Raw genomic sequence first — 21322 nt, 5'->3', positions numbered from 1 at the left:
TTGATCGTACTAGCGTTCGTGGGTATGGGAATTCCTAGATTGGCAGTGCTATGGGTAGGGTGAGGGATAGGCATGACTAATGGAGAGATATTTGAGGGAGTGGCAGGGGATGGTAACGGTGATAATATAGGATTTAGGTTGGGTAATTGGGTTGGAGGTGTGGCAAAATGTGATGGTTGGATAGGATTAGTAGGTGGTGGATTAGGAGACGGCAAGCGAAAAGATGGGGATGGTCCTATATCTAATACTGTGTTCAGTGAAGATGTGGGAAGTGACAAGGACTTTGTAGAAATGGACTCTATGTATGGGAAACATTGTTCGTCAAACCAAACGTGATGGGACAAAAAAATTCTTCCTGTAGAAATGTCTAAACACCTATAACCTTGTTGATTTAATGAATAGCCAAGAAAAACACTACATTTGGATTTAAATTGCAACTTATTACATTGTATGGTCAAAGATAGGGAAAACAGGACAACCAAAAACCTTTAGAAAATCATATTGAGGAGGTTTGTGAAAAAGCCTTTGATAAGGTGACTCGTCATTTAATACCCTTGTTGGCAAACGATTAATCAAATAATTAGTTGTATGAAAAGCTTCATCCCAAAACGAAGAGGGTGAGCAAGAAGAGTAAGCCCAGTTTGAACTATGTGACAATGTTTTCATTCTAAAACTTCATTTTGTTCGGGATGATGTGGGCATGTAAAACGATAGTTAATTCCATGATGAGTCAAGAAAACTTTGAATTTATTGTTCATATATTCACCTCCTTCGTCGGTTTGAAAGGTTTTGATAGTGGTGTTAAACAAATTTTCAACCAATTTCTTAAAAGCTACAAATGTAGAAAATGCATCCGATTTTAATTTTAATGGACACAACCATAAATAATTAGAAAAATCATCAATAACGACTACATAATATTAATGCTCTCCAAATTGGAATTTTTCAATTTGTGTCATAGCACTGCATTATCTTGATCAAGTTCATGTCTGATTGCTTTTTTATTTCAGATGTGATCATGATATCATTCATGTACAACTCGATAAGCCCTCAAAATGGTGTCTTTGCTAGCTCATCGCAGACGACTATCGAAAATATTTGATAAATACGTCTATCTTGCTTTGGACGACAATCAAATTTCATAAATTATTAGCTTATTTTCTCAAAAAGCTCACAAATCACACAAACACCAAAGAACAAACAAATCAGCAAAGCAGCCTTAGGAGACGCCATGCATATATTGACGTCGCTCCAGAAATGGGGCACATCATCTCAAGAAATTATATTAATTTCTACAAGCCATAGTGTTGTATTACATCAACTACGGCGTACTGTTGTATTACATTAACGAAAGCATGTCATAGTGCTTTATGCTTATTCAAATAGAATTACGGGAACATGGATATAAAGAATACAAGTGTAGAGAGTGGAAACTTCACTAAATTATTCAATTTGAGATTTAAACGGGTGTAAAGATAAATTTACATTTTGAAAAAAAATTGGTTTATAATGATAGTTTGGATAGTAAACTTGAGTTTAAAGATAGATGAAAAATATACCTTCTGCACCACTGGAGATGAAAAATTATAGCCCTACACTATTCGTTTATAAACTATATTTTTGGTGTGGTAAATTCAGGCATGGGTACTAAATATAGCACAACCATTCCTTCTACATGTACTAGAGACTAGTCTTGTATGCAGAATAGTCTGAATGTAAAATGAGCCTAGTACATGAAAACAAGTAATGAATTAAATAAGAATGTGTAGGAAAAGATAAAGAGTGGATATCGTTTCCATTATCTCGCATTTTATACTTATTAATGACCTAATGTTCCAAAAATCGTTCGGTGGTAGTCGGGAAGTGTGAAGGAGCTTAACGCTTAGGACCTGTGCAATTTATTTTAGGGTTTATTTTACATTATAAAACATGAATATATATATATGTAATATTTTTGGGCTCCTTTTATTGCCCGTAAGTTTTTTGTTGGAGCTTGTTTCCTTATAAAATAACGATAATAAAATAGAAATAACAAAAAAAGGTATATTCCCTACATTGTTTGGTCTGGCGTTTGCAGTGAATGGGTGCTTGGGAATACGTCAAAAAAGAATTGCACAAAAATTTGATTAATTGAATTGCGGACAAGTCTTTCAATTTCAATTGCGTATGTTTGAGTGATCTCTGAATTGTGGCACTAACTTCACTCTGTTGAACTTCCTTGATGGTACATTTTTAGGATGAAGGTGAGTTAAACTACTAGATTTCTATTTAGTATGTGAAATCTCGTTTCCGGAATTTCACTATTTAAATACTGTATTTCGTAATTGTTAAGACGAGTTATATTTGTTGCGTAAAATTTTTTCGATAAGTAAAAGGATGAAAATGCCCCTGATTGTGACACGCAGTTCTATGTGTGTGTATTTGATCCTTTTGTGTTTTGCCTCAATTCTTGGCATTTTGTATAGTACATAGACTTGACATTTGTGTCGTGTTTTCTATGTTCGTGTCATTTTCTTGTTATACCCGATATCTTAACGGATCGTGTCGTGTAACACCTATTAAAATAAAAGGGTAAAATGACCCGATCCGATAATATTAATAAATAATATGACCCAACCCGCTACCCGTTAAGGAAAATATATTTTAAACCAATAAATAATCAAATGAAAAACATAATACTAAATAAGTATATACATACCATATTGTCACATCCAAAACATAAAAATGCATTTTTCTTTTAAGTATATTTTCACTTACCTAAATTGATTGCTCTAGCCTTTTTCTTTGCAAGACCCGTATATGTATTGTCTATACTTTCGCTTCCAAGATCTCGTTATGTTCCCATTATAATCTCCACAGACTCCTTATCACTAAGGTTTACTGAATCTGAATCTCTAGTATCCATTGCTTCTGAAACAAAATGGGTATAAATTAATTAATAGCTTAATTAATTAAGTAAAGTCTTTAATAGTTTTTTAATTAATGTAGAAGTGTAAAAAATATATAAACGCTCATAATGACAAGCTTTACAATTTTCATGAAGAGTTTAACTTTGAAATTCGCCACTATAATCATATAAATCATAGATCAAAATTTAACCGTTGATTGTTGTTTACATTTACGCTTCATTGTTCTCATCAAATTTTGTTTTTTGAAAACATGATCTATTAGAGGATGCAGGAAGATGAACGGTTTGGATCATTGATATTGCTTGATGTTTATAAAGTTTCTACAAACTATATGACATTGACTCTTATTTCAGTTAACCGTAAATATCAAAACATGATATCAAAGATATGAACCGTTCATCTTCTTACATCCGCCAGATGATCATGTTTTCAAAAAAGAAAATTAAAAAAATGAAATTAAATAAGAAGAACAAAGCGTAAATGACAATCAATGGTTAACTATAAATTTAAGGTTTATGGATTATAGTGTTGGATTTCGAAGCTGACCCCTTTAATGAAAGTTGTAAAGTTTGTCACTATGAGTGATTGTATATTTTTTTTTTTTTTACATTTTTTACACTTCTACAATAATTATTAATAATTTTATTAATTTTGCCCTCAAATTTTTTATATTATCTACTCGTGGAGGAATAGTTTTTGCCTATACAAATACTATTCTAGTTTATTTTAATTTTGGACAACAACATGTTAAGTAAAATTTATCCTAGTAATGATCATAAGGAACTCTCATAATAAAAATAAATAATGACTAAAACTTTTTTTTTTACTTATATAGAATAATAATACAAAGCTATATATTTAATACATAATATATTGTATATATTAATACGGCTATTGTATTTTATAATAAATCTTTTAGTAATTAAACCTTAAAATTATCAAAATAATTTTTTTCTTAACGGGTCGAAACGGGTTACCCACATGTATTAACAAGTCACTCGATAATGACCCGATTAGTTATCGTGTTGACCCGAAAACTGTTATTTTCGTGTCATGTCTGAAACTGCCTGGTCTAATAGTACATATCGATACAAGCGCGTCGGAGCAAATGGAACATAAGTTGGAGTTCTAACGAAGATTCTATGAAGCTTGGAACGTCAAGGGTATTTTAGTAATTTTACATTTATATGGACACACTTTACTTGGCTTGTTTTGAGTCCCCGTGTGGGGCCCACTTCTAGAAAATCAATAACCCTTTCCTCTTTTTTTTTCTTTGATTTCTTTTTCATTTCCTCTCATCTCTCTCGCCTTCTCACTTTGTCGAGTCGCACCGTCATTAACCATAAAATTTTCTAGCGAAACTTGACCAAGAAACCTCACCATTGTGTTCATCTTGTCCCCACGAAGCCAGTGATGGCTTTGGTTTCGTGAAAAATCGAGGAAAAATCGAAAAATCACGAGATCCGACTAGGCCAACTTTTCCCGACAAAATTCAGACCACCTCTAGCCATTTTTTGGCTCCCAAATAGGTACGAATGTGTTCTCCTCTTCCCTAGCTTCATTTCCATATAAAGATTGTCGATTTTGGTTGAAAAATGAAAAAGATATGATGATTTAAAAAATTTCCAGGAATTCTGGCCATTTTCTTCAGATTCTGGTGGGTTTGGATGGCCGCAACGTAAAAACCGGAGCTGAGGAAAGGGATGAAGGAATATTTCGTTAAGCGTTGGAATATTCCCAATGTCGAAGTGTGGCACTCATGAAGTTGCATGGCTGGCCCTCGACGACATGTGGCACTGGCCTGGAGCTGAAGAATCTAAAATGTCATTTACAGCTGATTTCAAAACCCTGATTTAGTTTTGACATCCGTTTAGAAAAATTCCACCGTTTGAACCTAGTTTCGTAGGTTGCTGCCACTAAAACTTGCGATTGGCAAAGATCCGACCGTCAGATTGGCACAAAATTTTAGTATGTTGTTCTAGAACCATAATGAGAGCCTTAGGAAGTCACAAATAAGAAATTCGATGTGCGGATCTTCTGGATCAAGTCATGTAGGGTCGTTGACCCTACGTTGACCTTTGATAACTTTTGGTCATGGCGTTCTGAATCCGTCTAGAATGTCCTATAGGACATGTACTACGTAAAGTTATGTGTTTTATCAATAGAATGTTGAGACAAAACTTGTGATTTGTTCTAGTCAACTATTATACGTGCGCACCTTGATCATTGTTTGAGAGTGCATTAGCGCAGATTCCAGGTGAGTGACTTTAATATATGTGGTATGGTTATCACCCTGAGAATCCCCATGCTAGTATACTTGGTGGATATAGCATGGATTTATAAATGCGTTTTCTACTAAATTGCTTTTATATTTTGCCATCGATCTACTTTTATGAAATGTGATTTGACTTGCATATTCAAAATGTTTGTGAAATGTGATTTGAAATTCGTATGTGAAATGATTTGAGAAACATGAGGGCCAGTAGAGTACTGTTAACCCATTGTCATGGGGAGCTGCTAAATCAAACTTGTGTCATGTCTTGTTTCACTAAGCTGTTTTGAAATATGTTCCTTGGATTCTACTCAGTTTTGTTAAGTAGTCCAGAACCGAGTTCCACTGGGTTCCATTGAGTGGTATGGTTCTCTTCTCCATATGGATTTTGTTGAATGGTCCAGAATCCTCCTACTCCGCGATTCCGTTAAGTAGTCCAAAATCATATCCTGTTCGGATTTCATTGAGTACTCTGGAATATCGTTTCCCTTCGGTTCTGTTGAGTGGTCTAGAACCTAGTCCTTGTTGGATTTCGTTGAGTGGTCCGAAATTGCATCCTTTGTCTTCGTTGATTTGTTGATTTCCTTGGATTGAGTCTAGAACATGGAAACTTAGAAGATGTAGGCTTCGACTGAATTGTGTCGCTCTAGCCCTAGTTTTCAATGTGTTTATGTATCTAAAATTTGACAACCTTTGTGGTTTTATTTAGAAAGGTCATTGGATGTTTGTGCGACTCCTTCGGGATTTTCAATGTGTTTATGATTTTATAAAGATTGATTTTATGATTGATGTTTATAAAATGTGATCAATGAAAATGTTTTATGATTATCACATACGTCGGATTATTGTCACTCACACGAACTTCGCAGCTTATCCGGGTTACCATTCTTACGGTGTAGGGGCAATTGTGGAAGTGGAAAGGGTGAAAAAGGTGGAAGTGGAAGTGGGAGTGGTGAAAATGGTGAACATGGAAGCGGAATGGTGTTAAGGGTGGCGACTAAAGTGGGTGTGGTGCAGATATTAATATGAGTTGTGACTTGGAGAAGATGACGCTCAGTGAGTGGTTTGAGTTTTTTTGTGGGGAATTTTCCAAAACAGATCATTGATGAGACAGAGGAGCCAATTGCAGAAATGATAGAGAAAGCAAAGCGAAATCAGAAGTAGATAACGGAAATGACAAAGATAGCAAAGAGAAATCGGGAGTACATTGCACATAATGCAGAACAACAAAGAGATAGAGGAGAAATTTGAAAACACAAGGGTTAACAGCAAGTAATTGAGAGTATATTACGGTAAGATTAATGATTCAATTGGGTTGTGTTCAATTTTTTTTGGAGTTTAAATTAAAGGGTTGAGCTTGATGGGTTTACTTTTTCTTTTTTGTCTTTTCTTTGTTGCATTTTGTGTAAAGTTATCAGCTATCAAATGGGTTCTTTAGGGCCTCTTTGGTACTCTACTTGAATCCGACTTTTTTAACTCAAAAATAATTTTCAAGTTTTAGGCCTTAAACTTGTCTGGTAGGACTGTTTTCAAAAATTGAATTCAAGACAAACTAAAAAATATAGTCTATTATTTAAGTTTTTAAACTTAAACTCACTCCTTTCTTTTCTTTCCTTCCTCCACTCTCACTCCAAACCTACCTTTCTCTTTTCTTCTCTCTCTTCTCCTTTTATTTTGGGGAACTTTAACGAAAAGTTTTCAATACTATTCACTTTAACAAAAAATCACATTTTTAAACTAAAAAGTCAATATTGGTACTATTCATTTTACCCTTTATTTTGTCCTTATTGTTAAAACTCAAAGTTTTTAAATCATTTTCATTAGTTTTCTTTTTCTTTGTTGTCGCTCTTCCAATTTTTTCATTCTCTCGGTTCTCTCTCCTTTTCCTCTCTATCTCCTCTGGTCCTCTCTCTTCTTCTTTTTTTCCTCCGATCATTTCTTACTTTCTTTCCTCCTTTCTCCTCTTTGTGACCCTTCTTTTTGGATCTTTTTGTTCAGTTTAAGTTTTCTATTTTAATTTTTTAAATTTCACACCAAACAAGTTTTTAAGTCTTAAAGAAAATTGTTTTCAAGAAATGTTCTTAAGAAATGTTTTGATAAAAAATGAAAATTTTCGAATAAGATACCAAATAGGCCGTTATTTTTTGATTTTTTTTTGGATAAAGTTTGGTTTTTTATGGTGGGTTTTCAAATGAGTTTTGCTTATTTCTATGTTTGCAGATTTGAGTTGTAGATGCCTTCTTTTTTATCCTCAAAGTTCTGAACTTTTTTTTGCTATTTAGTGAGAGTAAATGGCTCGAAAATCGGATTTTTTTTTTCCAATTTTTGGGCAAAGGAAAGCAGGGAGAGAAGTGGTGGTGACAATGGAGAATTCCAACTTCTTTGTGGTGGAACTGAGGTAAAACTGCAACCCATTTCAGACAGTTTTATATGTGTATCTGATCATTTATTTTAAAATACAACTATCTTAAATGTCAATCGCTAAAACTTCATGTCCTCTAGTTGTGCGCACTTAGTTCTCTCCTCAATCGCTAGAATTCTGACAGAAATACTGATTAGTATATATGTGTAAATATGATTGTATATATATATATATATGGTTGTATATATGTGGTAATAGAGTTGTAAACATCGTTGTAATTGTGTATAACTAGAGTTGTAAACCCGGAGCATTCCGCAGACAGTTTTGCTTGTTAAAGTCTAATCCATTGAATTTTAGGGACATGAGATGAGATGAGATGAGATGAAACCAAGTTTATTTCTGTTGTGAGCATCGTTCATATTGACGGGCGTGGTTTAGTACTAGTAATTCCGTCAAGCGTTCTACCTATTACATTCCGGTTTTGGGTCTAAATGATGCATCATCCATCTTTGACAGCTACATTCTGTTTTGTCGCTCTCCATCCGTATTGAGGAGCTACCGAGCTACCGATTTGTGCAGTACCGCTGCTCTTGAGAATTGATCTGTCTATGTCGAATGCTTTAGGCAATATCACATGTACATAGGGCAGTGACATGATTATTTTTCTCTTGAGAAAATAATTTATGAAAAATTCTGTATCAGGATTGAATCGAGCCGAGTGCTTTTTACCCAAACATTCATTTGTTTATATGAATTCTTATGTGTAATTGATCATTTGCTCCTGCTTGATTGCTAGTTATTAGTATCGAATTTGTTTCCAGGATATGCAAGAGTTTGAGACCTACTTCACACTATGGAAACACATTCGACCGCAATCACTAGCAATCAATTATTGCAGATCCAGTTGAGATGATGCGCCTTGCTTCTGAAGTCTCCAATTGTTTCACGCACCTTACTTGTTGTTCAGCTTTCGTTCCCGATTCAAATCATCTTCTTAGTGCTTTCAACGGAGAAACTTGTATATATCAGTGTTTTCTCATGGTAAATGTGGAACAAATGGGTAACCGTATCTGTTCATGCATTGTAAAACCGTGCAAGTTGTGCACTGCAATTTTCGGAGTGATCATGTATGCAAAGCTAATTCCTTTTCGTTAGTGGTGAAAATTGAGAAAAACTATTCGTCAGTTTTTGTCCATGGGGGCTGGGGCGGCTCGGTTTTAGCAATTACAGAGTATTCACAATCGTATTCTCGATTGGTGAATCTAACTTTCGTTCCAAAACGTCTGCCAATTGCATTCTCCAAGAGTTATAATTTAAACCAGCTTAATCTGTTTTGAAAATCTGTTGTTTTTCAATGAGAAAATTCTATAAAAACTTAGAAACCAAGGATATAGAGTTACGATCCTAAAGAACACGTCCTGTTCAAGTAAAACTCGAAAACCTGCTTAGGGTAAGAAGTACCGAGAACACCACACTGCAAGCAAAGCATGTGCAAGCAGGGATGAAAAGAACGAACAAATGAAATTTGCATACGGAGAACAACACAGTGAAGGCATCCCAGACTGCGGCTGCCTGGACTGATCACCTTTACAGGGCCACGACTACAGGAATAGCTAAAGCTAGTCTAACGGAGCAGCATTTTTCGACTGTATGTGAGGGGCAGCACGTATTCCTCTGCAGAGCTTCCTACGGTCGCCTGTATCCTCTGAGATGCAGATGCTGTTGTCTGTAACCACAAGTCGACTAAGTTATGCAGCTCCAATGTAGGAAGTATTGGCTTTCCGTGCAATGTGACCTCCACCTGCATTAGGCATGAAGGGAAATACAGTATCAAATATAGGCATACTTCATGAATTTAAAGGTCTGATTAGAAAAATAAATTTACTTGTCTGCAGCAAAAAATAGTTCTGCTTTTAGTACCCAAATCGACTAAGTTTTTGAGCGTCTAATATCATCAAGTCCGGTTAACTTACTAGAAAAACTAGGGTTGGCAACAATGGACAAGTGAAATGGGAAATAAGTGATCAGATAAATCAACTATACCTAGTTCTGACCACAAAAATATCAGTTTCAAATATCATTAGCAGAACAAAACAATTCACGAATTTAGCGATTTCTCCTGCTTGCCAGCAGTTTATGTACTGAAGCAGACTATCACCCATGTTACCCAAATTCCCAATTGAACAGTATGAATTCATGAACAAAAGGAGTAATCTCTGATTCACTTATTTCCTTTTCAAGAAATAAAACAGATGAATTTGGTTTTCGCAGGACAAGGAATCTTCATTTTCGATATATGAAAAAACGCTTCCCGTCCCCTTTTTCTTCACCATCATAAGTTTGAAGTTTTATACATGCACAAACAGTAGTAACTGAAAAGGGACAAAGATGATGTTACCTCATCCTCGCTTCTAAGATTCAGCTTTTTCACCAGGTACTTTTTTAAGAACGAAGCGGGAAAGCTACCATCCCTACGGAATTTCGAAAAACAAAATTGAAGTTAATATCTGCGCTTACAAGAAATTAAACGAATAAATTACGCTAAACATAGCCAGAAAATTGCAAGAGAGCATTTTCATCCAACAGTCAGTTCTGTCCCACAGAATTAATTTTGGATGCTCCTGCCATGTAAAGTACACAAGTGTTCTCCAAGAAAAGGGGGCATGAGAACGAATAATGGCGCATGCATTCATCAAACAAGTCGCAAAATTTTCATAACGCCGGTCCATGGAAAAGCGGCACAGTTTTGTACTAACTATCGAAAATGGAAATAATATTTCTTTTTGGACATCTGGAAAATGATACAGATTGAGTTGAGCATATGTATCATGAAAGAAGAGTGAAAAATCTAGTTGCTTCTTGCTTGTAAGATATGATCTATTGCCATGAACTTTACATCGAGACTGAAAAATTTGTGGTGCAGGGATCGGCAAACAGTAAATGCAAGAAAATAGAAGGGCATAAGGTTAATCAAAATTACTTGACTCTCAAGTAACATGAAGGTAACTGCGGCAAGGGTGGAAAGCCTTCCCTGCAATAATCAATTTCAAAATTGTTAAACCCAATATATGAAAAAGGAAAAAAAGAATCAAATCAGTTCTTGATTAAAGCAATGGGAACAAAATCTCACTGGTGCTCGGAAGCAAACAATGAGAACCAAATTGGACGTAATATTCGGTCACACTTATCATTTGCATCAACCACAGATTGTGCTGGAATGTTGAGTCCGTCAGGTACAGCTGGTTTTCTTTTTCGTCCGCGTTGTGGTTTCCTAAAACTCACCAAACCTGATGGCGCAGGATTAGATTGATTCACACTGCCACCGACTTTGGATTTGTTTCCATATTCTATAACGGGCTTAACCTCACGTGCTTCGTTGTTGAGCGCATCAGGCAACATTGGTTCGGAAATAGGAAGTTGCAGTTGCAGATTAATCTTATCAGGACTTGTCTTGCTTGCAGCTTCAACCAGTCGGTTTAATGGTTTCAAAATTTCAGGTTTCACGTCCTTTGATTGAGAATTGTCCACCACACCCTTGTTAAGCATGTGCTGCTTCAATGTTCCCTTAGCAGAGTTCTGCATCAACATATTCCAAAATGTTTGAGAGGATAAAAATGGACAAGTAAAAGCGTTGAACCGATTATTTTTTCCCCTCTTTTACCTGTTTGGTAAATAGTGAAACCGTTTTTAGTGTCTGAGGTGACTTAAGTCTCTCATGGAAAACATCCTCGTTCTTTTCAGGCTCCTGAATCGAAAGTGACTCTTGTAGAGGAAATCTCCTTCGTGCAGGATACCTTCTTTGTCCACTCATCTCAGACCCACCGGATCGTGGAGGTGAATTTCTCAACAATGAAGAGAGATATATCTCCTTAGTTGAGGTCACAGCAGGTTCCTTAACCTTTTTCCTTCCGGACAGAAGGGGATCTGCCTCTACATCTTGCACATTGTCGTCTGCAGGTGTCTTCGACTTTCTACTTTCAGAAGGAAGCAGCTCTGCTGTTATATCTTGCACATCGAAGTCTGCAGGTGCCCTAATCTTTCTCCTTTCATAAGGAAGAAGCTCTGCAGTCATATCCTGCGCATTGCAGTCTGCAGGTTCCTTAACCATTTTTCTTTCGGAAGGAAGGGGCTTTGATGTTGTATCTTGCGCATTGTTGTCTTCAGGTACGTTGACCTTTTCTCTGTCAGAAGGGAAGATATTGCCCACTATATTATCCCACATGCGGTCTGGCCTGCAGACAAGGAAAGAAAAAAGATAAGCATAAACCAACACAGATCTCAATAATCCTTTCCATATCAGCGATCTATGAATTCTTCATCAAATGTGAGCCTGCTTGCCTCTGTATGTGTGGTCATCAAGAAATTAAAAAAAAGGTAACCACGCGTTGAATGTAACAAAAAGCAGAAGTGAAAAAAAAAAAAAACAAAAAAAAAACAAAAACTATGCTTTGCAACTGTTTTTTGAGGACACATAGTTATCCTTCCGAAAACAGCAGTTGGTCTGAACAAATGGTTCTACACTTGAAATTTGATTAGTTAAACTAGGCTTTTGAATTTATGTGGTGTCCAGGGCCTATACTACTAATTGAGCAGTTTGTGCATCAAATTTCTTTTGTTTTTGTGCTTAGGAAGTTTGCTACTAATAATCCAGTTTACAGTGTAACTATTCTTCTAGCATGATATAAAGTTAGAACATGAATTTGTAACCGATATTTAAACATTTATAAACATAGGACTGTTATTGATGATCAAATTCAAATACCTGAGTTTTTCCAATGGGGCAACCCCTAAATGAGTATTGCATTGTGGACAGCAATTTAACTCTTCATCTACTATCTTTGAGTATATGCACTTCTTGCAAACTGTTCTTGAAACAAAAAGAGAGGAGTCAGATTGATAGAAGAAAAATTAATATGCAGCTCAGATGATTAAATGAGAGACTCGTGTAAAATAAAACACATAATGCAGCTCACTCCATATAATTCAGATAAATTTAGACAAAACCCAAACGGTATGGGACGAATGAGCAATGAAAGATCTTATGGGCGAACACAATATGTGGATTCTTGCATGCTACATGTAATTAGCCCACACCATGTTCTTTAGGAAACAGCAGAAGTCTAAGATGTGAGGGAAAATATAAATTGTGATTCTTTGTATGTATTATTGCAAGTAAATTTGGGAAATTAACCAGAACTCTTTGCTAGTAGGTTGTCCTGTCCAGTGCAGAGTGAAACTTGACCTAGATATTAACACTACAATAAATTTATAGACCACCATGATGGAAGCTCGCAACAATATGTAGTTGAAAAATACGAAAAAAAACTAAATCAGAAATTAAATTAATTTATGGTAGAGTCCAAGTCGTTCATTACACACATATGTAAGGAAATACCAACAATTATTAGTAGTTTGACATATTCCTAAAGCTAACTGTTACTGACACTCCAAAATGTACATAAACTCCTCCATGTGTGCAGTTTTGTTCTTATGTTTTTATACAAAAACTTGGACAATCAAAATGCAAAATTGAAAAAAGACCCAGATCATGAAAACATGATAATAAACAACCTATATCAAAGAATGGGAGAGCGTCAAGAAAACACATGAAATCAGATAAAAAACATAATATTGGATGAAACATGAAGGGGAGAGAAAGGGAACTGACATGTATGAAGGCATTCACATATGGTAGTGGCCTCGCAGAAGTGCATGTTGCAGAGTGGACATCTCATGCAATCTTCGATCTTCTTTCTCTTTCTCTTGACCACCTGACCGCTCATCGTCAACGAACACAACCAGTGCTATTCTCCTTCTTTAATTATTCTGTAACTCACGTACACCTGGTGCATGTCACCTTCAATATTCTCGACCAGAAAATCAAGAGACAGGAATCGAATCACCTAGAAATCGAGAACGCAAACAAAACCCAGTACGGGGTTTCCTGATTCTATGTGGTGATGAATGATGATAGCTATTGGGGCGTGTTCGGTCGGCGAGAAAAAAACAGAAGGAAAAGAAAAAAAAAAAAAAACCAGAGTGGATAGAGATTTTGGAGTATTCGAAGAGGGTTCTTGTTCGATTTGGACAATGGGATTGGGGTTGGATTGATGATCTGTTCGAGGCACAACAGCTATAATCTCACCTCCTCCCAAAAATCATAAAACAAAAATACATAAACACAAACGCACGCATGAAAAACTAAAACTATGCGTGAGTTTGATGAAACAGCCACAAATATGCACAATAAATCCTAAGGCGCCATGGTAAGATACGCTGGTGGTGTTTATGGGCTGAAACTGCGCCCAAAAGTTCTATTTTGTTTCTAAACTTCCTATTTTTTCTACAAACGGAACCAAAAACCAAATAGGATTTTTTCCCATCAGTTGTCCAATTTTCACTATTAAGTGTTCCCTTGCCAACAGGATCCTCTCCGATTTTTTTTAGAGAGGATTTTGGGGATCCAAGGATCGTGTCCATTCATCCTATTGTTTGTGTCAATTTTTGTCAAGTACTGTTTGTGTTTAATTTTAAATAAAAAGATTTAAAATAATTTTTTACCGTACAATATACGATAAATGGACACGATTCACGGATCTCCGGAATTCTCACGAATGCAGGATGTCACACTACTGTGCGATGGTATTTGTCTTTACATATAATTCAAATTCAGTATTAGTTTTGTAAATAGTGAGCTCAATACAAAATTATAATTATGTCTTAATATGTGACTTAACTTAAGTCTCTCTGATTTAAATATATAGGTTTCTTTTTCCATTCATTATCTTAACTTTTCTGTGTCTTTGTTTTTCCTTATTTAATTGCTTCATGCAATTCCAGTCCACTAATGACTAAGGAAGTGGAACATCGAAAACAAAGATGCATGATTTTCATGAAAATAGCGAGCATAAAAATGCAGGATTTTCTTTTCCCCCAACAAACCTATATATTAATTTGTTCAAAACCTATATATTAATTTGTGTGTGTTTAGTTTGTGTGTTTGAGGAGTAAACTTGGTTCATTGTATCACCAACAAAGATGTATCCACCCAAAAGAATACCTAATGTATATTGTTCAATCTCTAATTAATCCACAGCAAAGAGACAACAATATTATCCTACCTGCAGTACCGGGAAACTATTCTTCAACCAAATCCTTTTGTTAATTCCATGAAAAAATTGTTCAAGTATTGAAGAAATTAAAGGAAAGTGATAGGAGTAGTAGCATTTCTGTAAAATTTGTTGGGATTGAGAATAGTGGCACTACTGATATAGGTATTGATTTTCACACTCTAGTTTTTTCATTATGCACTTAATTCTCTTTTGATTTATTTAATCTAATTTTTAGAAGAAAAACGATAAATACTAAGAGAGAAAAGAAAGTGTGGAAATCACTATCTGTGATAGAAGATAGTTTCCTTTTATATTTTAATAAAAACTTATAAAAAGTGTTTCACAACATGAATTGTGTATTGGATATGATTACATTGTGGTAGAGTAGCTATCAGAGATTTGAATGACTTGTGTAGCTCTAGACAGTTTAATGAAAATTCTTTTTTATTATCAGACAATTTAGCATCTTATGTGATCAACTAAATAATAGAAGTTACGCATTTAATTGTATGTTTCTGCCACTTATACAACACTTATTGTTAGTTTCAACAATGTAACATGACAAAGTATGACAGAACACATTACTCAACTTCTAACTCATTAGCAAAACAAACAAACAAAAAACTGAACTTTAATATTTCATGCCAATAAGTCAATTAAATAATAAGCAAAAAAAAAAAAATGTTGAAAGCATGAAATGTACAGCAAGATTAAAATAGAGAGTAAAGAGGGTAAAATTGGACTTTAGCCAATATACACAAATGATCTATTTGAACAAAAAAAATTTTTTTTACCTCATTTGGAAAAGAAAAGGAAAAAAGAGACAAATTGATTAGGATGCAAAAGTGGGACGGTTATGGACTGCAAATGTGAATCATGCAAGCGTTTTGGTTACATGCAGACAAATGTGTGCCCAAGTGGCAGCCCACTGACTCATATCTGTTGGCCTCTGGTTCAAGGCTGAGATAATCCTCTCGACTTAATTCACCTCACTAACCATGAACAAAGAAACATTTTTGTGTGTTGGCTAATTATACTTAAAATTCATAACCCTTTTGTTCTAAAGGAATGAATTACATCAATATATATAAGGAATTTATTAAAATACAGCAAACGAAAAATAAGTTTTGTGATAGGAACAATGGATCAAATAATCCGATGTGATTATCATCTAACTGAACTTCAACAATGGGGAGCCTATAGCCTGATCTGGAGTTTTCTAAGGAATTTTGAAGAATTTGTGAGGGAAAATAGTGTAATATGTAGCACATCAATTGTATCAACGAAATTCGATGTTTTCTTTTTTCTTTAGAAAAAAAGGTAATTGAATTTACTCTTCTTTTTTTTTTTTTTCCAGAAATCTTTGTAATTCTTTTTTTTAAGGGGGGAAATCATATTTTGATGGCCTTGCAGCCAAAACAAAACAATGCAAAACTTGGATGTGAAAGTTAACAAGAAACGAGTCATGGAGGACATGCAAATCGAGTTCACAATCGATCTTCCATATCTATGTTTTTTTACTCTTGATACACACCTACAAACATGAAGAGGAAAAGATATAGATTACCTAAATTTGAATCAATTTCGTCCTTTTGCCTTCACGTCTTGATACGATTTACGCTCTGCTCATCGCTCTGAATCCTTTCAAACTAGAAATGATTTACGTTGTTCTCAAAACTCTCAATCTTTTCAGTCTTTTTTTTGTTTACAATTTTGTTTACTCTAGTTGGTGAATGTATATAAGCGCTTTTTTTTTTCTTTTTTCAGGAGCACAGGATATGTTTGAAGCTACGTGTGATTGTTTTGGTAGGTAATAAAGCCAGTAATTAAAACTATGACAAATACTCTTGTTTTTCTTAGATTCTAATAACCAATTTGCGTTGTTGTCATTCCCCTATTATACTTGTAGACACATCATAACTTGAGTGAAAAAGAGTAGTGATATGACTGACATAGAGTCCTTTACTAGTCATTTTCAATCTTCACCTTGTTGAAAGAAATCTTAAATTTAGATTTAGTGAATGACGCTCGGGTGAATAAAAAAAAGAAAATAAGAAGTAGTGTTTTTTCATTGCAAACGATATTCTACACTAATTAACACTAAGGGGAAGGCGAAAGGGTTTGAATCCAGGATGCAGTGGGTTGAAAAGGAAGGCCTTAACTGTGGATGCAAATTTTCGCAAAGGATAGATTTACCAAATCACACTTACAAAACAGTTAACACCGTTAGACTAAATAACGAACACCCAAAAAAAATAGGGAAGGTATCTACCAAAGGGTCTTTGATGTCTAAGTTAGAATAGTCTGAGAGAAACTGAACTTGAGAGAGTTTTGAATAGCAAGCAGCGAATACCAGTCTCATTGGATGACTTCATTATATATAGGAGAGACTCCTCGTATGCAACCTAACAATAAGGTTGCATATCATGGTAGGCAGACCTCAATGTTCTACTAGAATGGTGTAGACCTTACTAAATGTCACGCCCCATTCCCGATATACGTCCAGATCGACATGTGATAGTAGGATAATAACGGCAGCGATACAACAAATGCTTATCACACTCCGAAAAATTAATCTCGAGACTTGACTAAATTTATGAACTGAATTACGCAATACTAATAAATTCCTTTTATTTCATGGTTGCATCTAACCTTTAGGTTAAACTGCCTACTTACACTATGTAACATCCCGAAATTTCTAATTCGGAAGCCAAACACACGGGTAGGCCACAAAAAAAATAATGGTTAATTATATTTCTAACTAACCACACTAAAAATAATAATCATTTTGTTTTATTTATGGCTGCATCTAACATCCTGAGTAGGCTGCCTACGTATCATAAACTAAAGGATCAAGTCATTCGTAGTTCACATTACGCTTCTAGAACCACATACTAAAATTTCATTATGATCCTACGGTGTGATCTCCGCCAATCACGAAATCAAGTGGCATCGACGTTTTATTTTACGAATTTACAAATCCAATTTGGGAAGATCCATACTTCGGATTCCCCATCCCTAAGTTCCTAAGGTCCTCAAATATTACGTATTATAATGCCTCAAAGTTTGGTGACGATCCAACGGTCGGATCATCGATTCATATATTGACCAAGCAACGTATCATAGTGAATTTAGGTTCAAACGATCAGCCTACATCATACGAATATCAAAACTGAATTCAGGACATCTAATTTAGCCTAAAAATAGCATTGACGGCCCTCTAGTCACGCATCGTTGTGGGTGGCGATCGGCCGCCCCTACTTGTAGGAAAATTTCAACTATTTCCAAAAATTCTCAAATTTTACACATAAGTAGATCTCGTGTGAGAGGAGAAATTTTCATACCTGAGCTGAAGCCTAGTTTTGCTGGAAAGTGGCCTGAAATCACCAAGAATTGCTGGAAAACCCTAAAATAATGCACTTCGATTCATCCATTCTGTCGCTCAACCGCCCCCAATGTTGATTGGGCTATGTTCTTGGAGTCCATAGACACCTAAGGGTTGTGATGGTTGACGGAAATCCCTTCCAAAATGGGCGGATTGCCGCCGAGGCTTTGGAACACCCACCGTCGGTTCATCACCAAAGTACCCCCAAATTCCTTCGAATTTTGGGTGAAAATGGAAGAGAGAAGGTTGAGGAAGGGGTTGTAGGTGATGGATGGTGATGAATCGATGGAAAGAATGGCAGAAACCGTCAGGGTTGGTGCATGTCTGCATGGCGACGGAAATGATGGGTTTCCCTTTCTCCTTTTTTTTTTTTTTTTTTTTCTCTTTTTTGATTGGGCAGTGCCCATTTCTCTCCCAGCCACTGCCACACACGTGGCACCTCATAATTTTCTGGAGAAATCCAGATTATGGTCAAATGAACATTTCACCCCTAACTTTGCTCATTTATAACTTCTTCATTATAACTCCATTTCACGAACGGTTTGCATCTAAGCATTCATGAAATCAAGCTCTATCCAAATATGCTAAGAAATACAATAAATTATACGAGAATAAAATACGTCCTCGTAAAATTATGTTTAATCAACGAGGGACATTTTCTTCATTTCACTTTCCGATAAAAAATTACTACATAATCATATATTTTAAAATTTTCAAGGTATTATACCCTAAGACATGATCGAGCTATTCGTAGTTCACCTTTTCATTAAGCCCCATAAACATCTTATATTTGCAATGACTCCAAAATTTTGTATGGCCTTATCTAGCAGGGAAACATAGAGTTCTAAAATAACTCAATGGAACTCAATATGAATGAATCTTTAGATTCTAGACTACTCAAAGAAACCATAGTAAAGTAGGATTCCAAATCAACTCAATGAAATCCTAAGAATATAGGGTTTCAAACCAACTTAACGTAACTGAATCAATAATGGGATTTCGGACCAATTCAAAGAAATCTAGAGGAATATAGGGTTCAAACTAACTCAACAGAACCATGAAGTGAGTAGGACTCTAGAGCAACTCAACATCCATCCAATTAGGGTTTTGGACCAACTCAACAGAACCACCTCTAGAATGCGTATGGTCCCCCAATGCGAATTAAACAAGTAGAACCATATGCATACAACTAATAGCGTGGTCCCACAATGAGGAATGAGGAATAACCAGGCAAAACCATATTCAATAACATTAGGCAGTGCCCTCCTTCCCCTACCCAATGCGGATTAACCAAGCAAATTCACCCTCAAAATGCGTATGGTTTCCTTATGCATAAACCAAGCAGAACCATAGGCATACATCTTTTACATCTATTAGTGTGGTCCCCAATTAAGGTTCAACTAAGCATGACTATAGGAATACATATGATATTATGGTCCCCCAAAGTGGATTAACTAGGCAAGACCATCCATGTACCACACTGCTACATGGTGAAGTATCATTATCACACATCATACATCAACCTAACATGATTTACATAAAAAAAACGCATACATTTTCAGTCTCATGTATCAAACAAGTATCTAGTCATACGAAAAACAATACACAAAGTACCTTTATATCCTGGTTTTACTAAAATTCTAATAGAGTCCCAGGAAGGTGTATGCTACTTGCACGCTGACCAAGGTACGTCCACTAGGCTTCTTCAAGTCTCTAGTAATGCTAAGTTCAATCTATATCCAAGAATGATTCAGGTACATGTTGACCAAACATCAACCCTCAATCAAAGCGGTCCCAGCCTAGGTCATAAACCCTAATTATTCTGATTCAGAAGATTCACACGTCGGACTTTGGGTTTATCAATTTCTAAGGGCATCTTACCATTTTACAACAACATGCGAAATTTCATAACAATCCAACGGTTGGATCTTCGTCTACAACAAACTTCAAAAGGGGTAAGCTATCGAACGACCATCAAAATTTAGTTTAGGACATCAAAATTAGCCTAGGAAAACAAAGCCAGGTCATTGGCTATGGCTCGCTACACGCACCTTTACTTGGGTGACTTTCGGCAAATGAAAACCAAATTTCCGACTAGCTCCAAACATCACCAAATTTCACAAGCATGTAGAACAAGACAAGGGGAAATTTCTTATGCCTGAGCCAACTCTCAACTATGGTTGGACGGCAGTGAAAACCGTTGGAGAAGCCTTGGTAGGTTTTAAGTTATGAACCCAAGGGGCGCTACTATTCAACGTTCGATGGACGATCAGAGACTGGGTTTTGAAGCAAGGTTGAGGTGAGTCTAAATCAAATGGTGATGACCATCTTCATTCAACGGATTCACCGAAAAATGGTGAGAAGCCCGCTACTAGTCAACGAAATAGCGGTCTGGAAACACCGCTTAAGAAGCCACGCTAAGGAAACTTTGGGTGGGTTGTGATATGGGTTTGAGAGCTACACTTTTTTGATGGTGTTGATGTTTGATTCGCTGAAAAACGACATGAATCAACATTTGAAAATTTCTGCAGAACCGAGTCGCATTCGGGTTGGTTCAACACAAGGGTCGTTTATTTCTCCTTCGTTGCAATTATGTTTCACAAACGGTTTTTGTCCACGCATTCGTGCGATTGAGCCCTGTTTGAAAATACTAAAAACGACCCTGATTGGTCTACAAAATTTCAATTTTTAATTACGAAAATTCAAACTTTGTAACTATTCAACTAAAATTCTAAAGTTAACGAAAATAATAATAAAATAAATGCATGTAAATATGAAATATAAAATTTAGGATGAACTGCCAATTTAGTTCCTGAATTATCACCTCAGTGAAAATTAGGTCCCAAAATTATTTTGTTTAGAAAAAAATAGTTATTGAATTATAAAAATCTATCAATTACATCCCTATTATTATATTCAAAGCTAATATATTCACTTTCTGTCAATTTAAGTCACGCTACTTGCATGTTATACACATTGGAGGGTAGATTTGTAGCTTTTCATAAAGAAATAGTGTATGGAGTTAACTTTGGAGGGTAAATTGGTAGTTTTTCATAAGAAATACTGTAAGTTAACTTTGGAGGGTAAATTAGACATTAGATTCACAACCTATATGAAATGTTAAGGGCTTATAAGCGAGAAAATAACGGTATTACACTCTAAAGTGTGTCAAGTGACTTAAGTTGATGAAAAATTTGATAAAATAGCTTTGAATATAATAGGAGGGATGAAATTAGCAATTTTTAATGAATTTAGGGACTTATTTGATCGAAAAATAATTCC

The 21322-nt window shown here is 35.6% G+C and overlaps 1 protein-coding gene and 1 pseudogene across 1 annotated transcript; one reads left to right on the top strand and one right to left on the bottom strand.

Moving 5' to 3' along the window:
- Positions 1-6590, top strand: part of LOC126609013 (FHA domain-containing protein At4g14490-like) — a 50040-nt pseudogene extending 43450 nt beyond the window's left edge.
- A 2455-nt stretch (positions 6591-9045) lies between these two features.
- LOC126606646 (E3 ubiquitin protein ligase DRIP2-like) lies at positions 9046-18376 on the bottom strand. Its single transcript, XM_050274026.1, has 8 exons — positions 18000-18376; positions 13212-13386; positions 12306-12405; positions 11205-11775; positions 10674-11119; positions 10524-10574; positions 9942-10014; positions 9046-9344 (listed from the first exon to the last, which is right to left on the bottom strand). Exons 2-8 carry the CDS (start codon positions 13324-13326, stop codon positions 9168-9170), a joined length of 1533 nt encoding a protein of 510 aa, XP_050129983.1. The 5' UTR covers positions 13327-13386; positions 18000-18376; the 3' UTR covers positions 9046-9167.
- Between the last annotated feature and the right edge of the window lie 2946 nt (positions 18377-21322).

The sequence above is a fragment of the Malus sylvestris genome, chromosome 16, assembly GCF_916048215.2.
Source record: "Malus sylvestris chromosome 16, drMalSylv7.2, whole genome shotgun sequence".
Lineage (NCBI taxonomy): Eukaryota > Viridiplantae > Streptophyta > Magnoliopsida > Rosales > Rosaceae > Malus > Malus sylvestris.
This window is presented reverse-complemented; position numbering and strand designations above follow the sequence as displayed.

Bases quoted from the DNA above. Each gene is read 5' to 3' on its own strand.
- LOC126606646 (XM_050274026.1), bottom strand. From the start codon at position 13,326: ATGAGCGGTCAGGTGGTCAAGAGAAAGAGAAAGAAGATCGAAGATTGC. The intron at 10,575-10,673 runs GTGAGATTTTGT...TGATTATTGCAG, and splicing joins TTGTTTGCTTCCGAGCACCA to GGAAGGCTTTCCACCCTTGC. The intron at 9,345-9,941 runs GTAACATCATCT...TGCCTAATGCAG, and splicing joins ATCTTAGAAGCGAGGATGAG to GTGGAGGTCACATTGCACGG.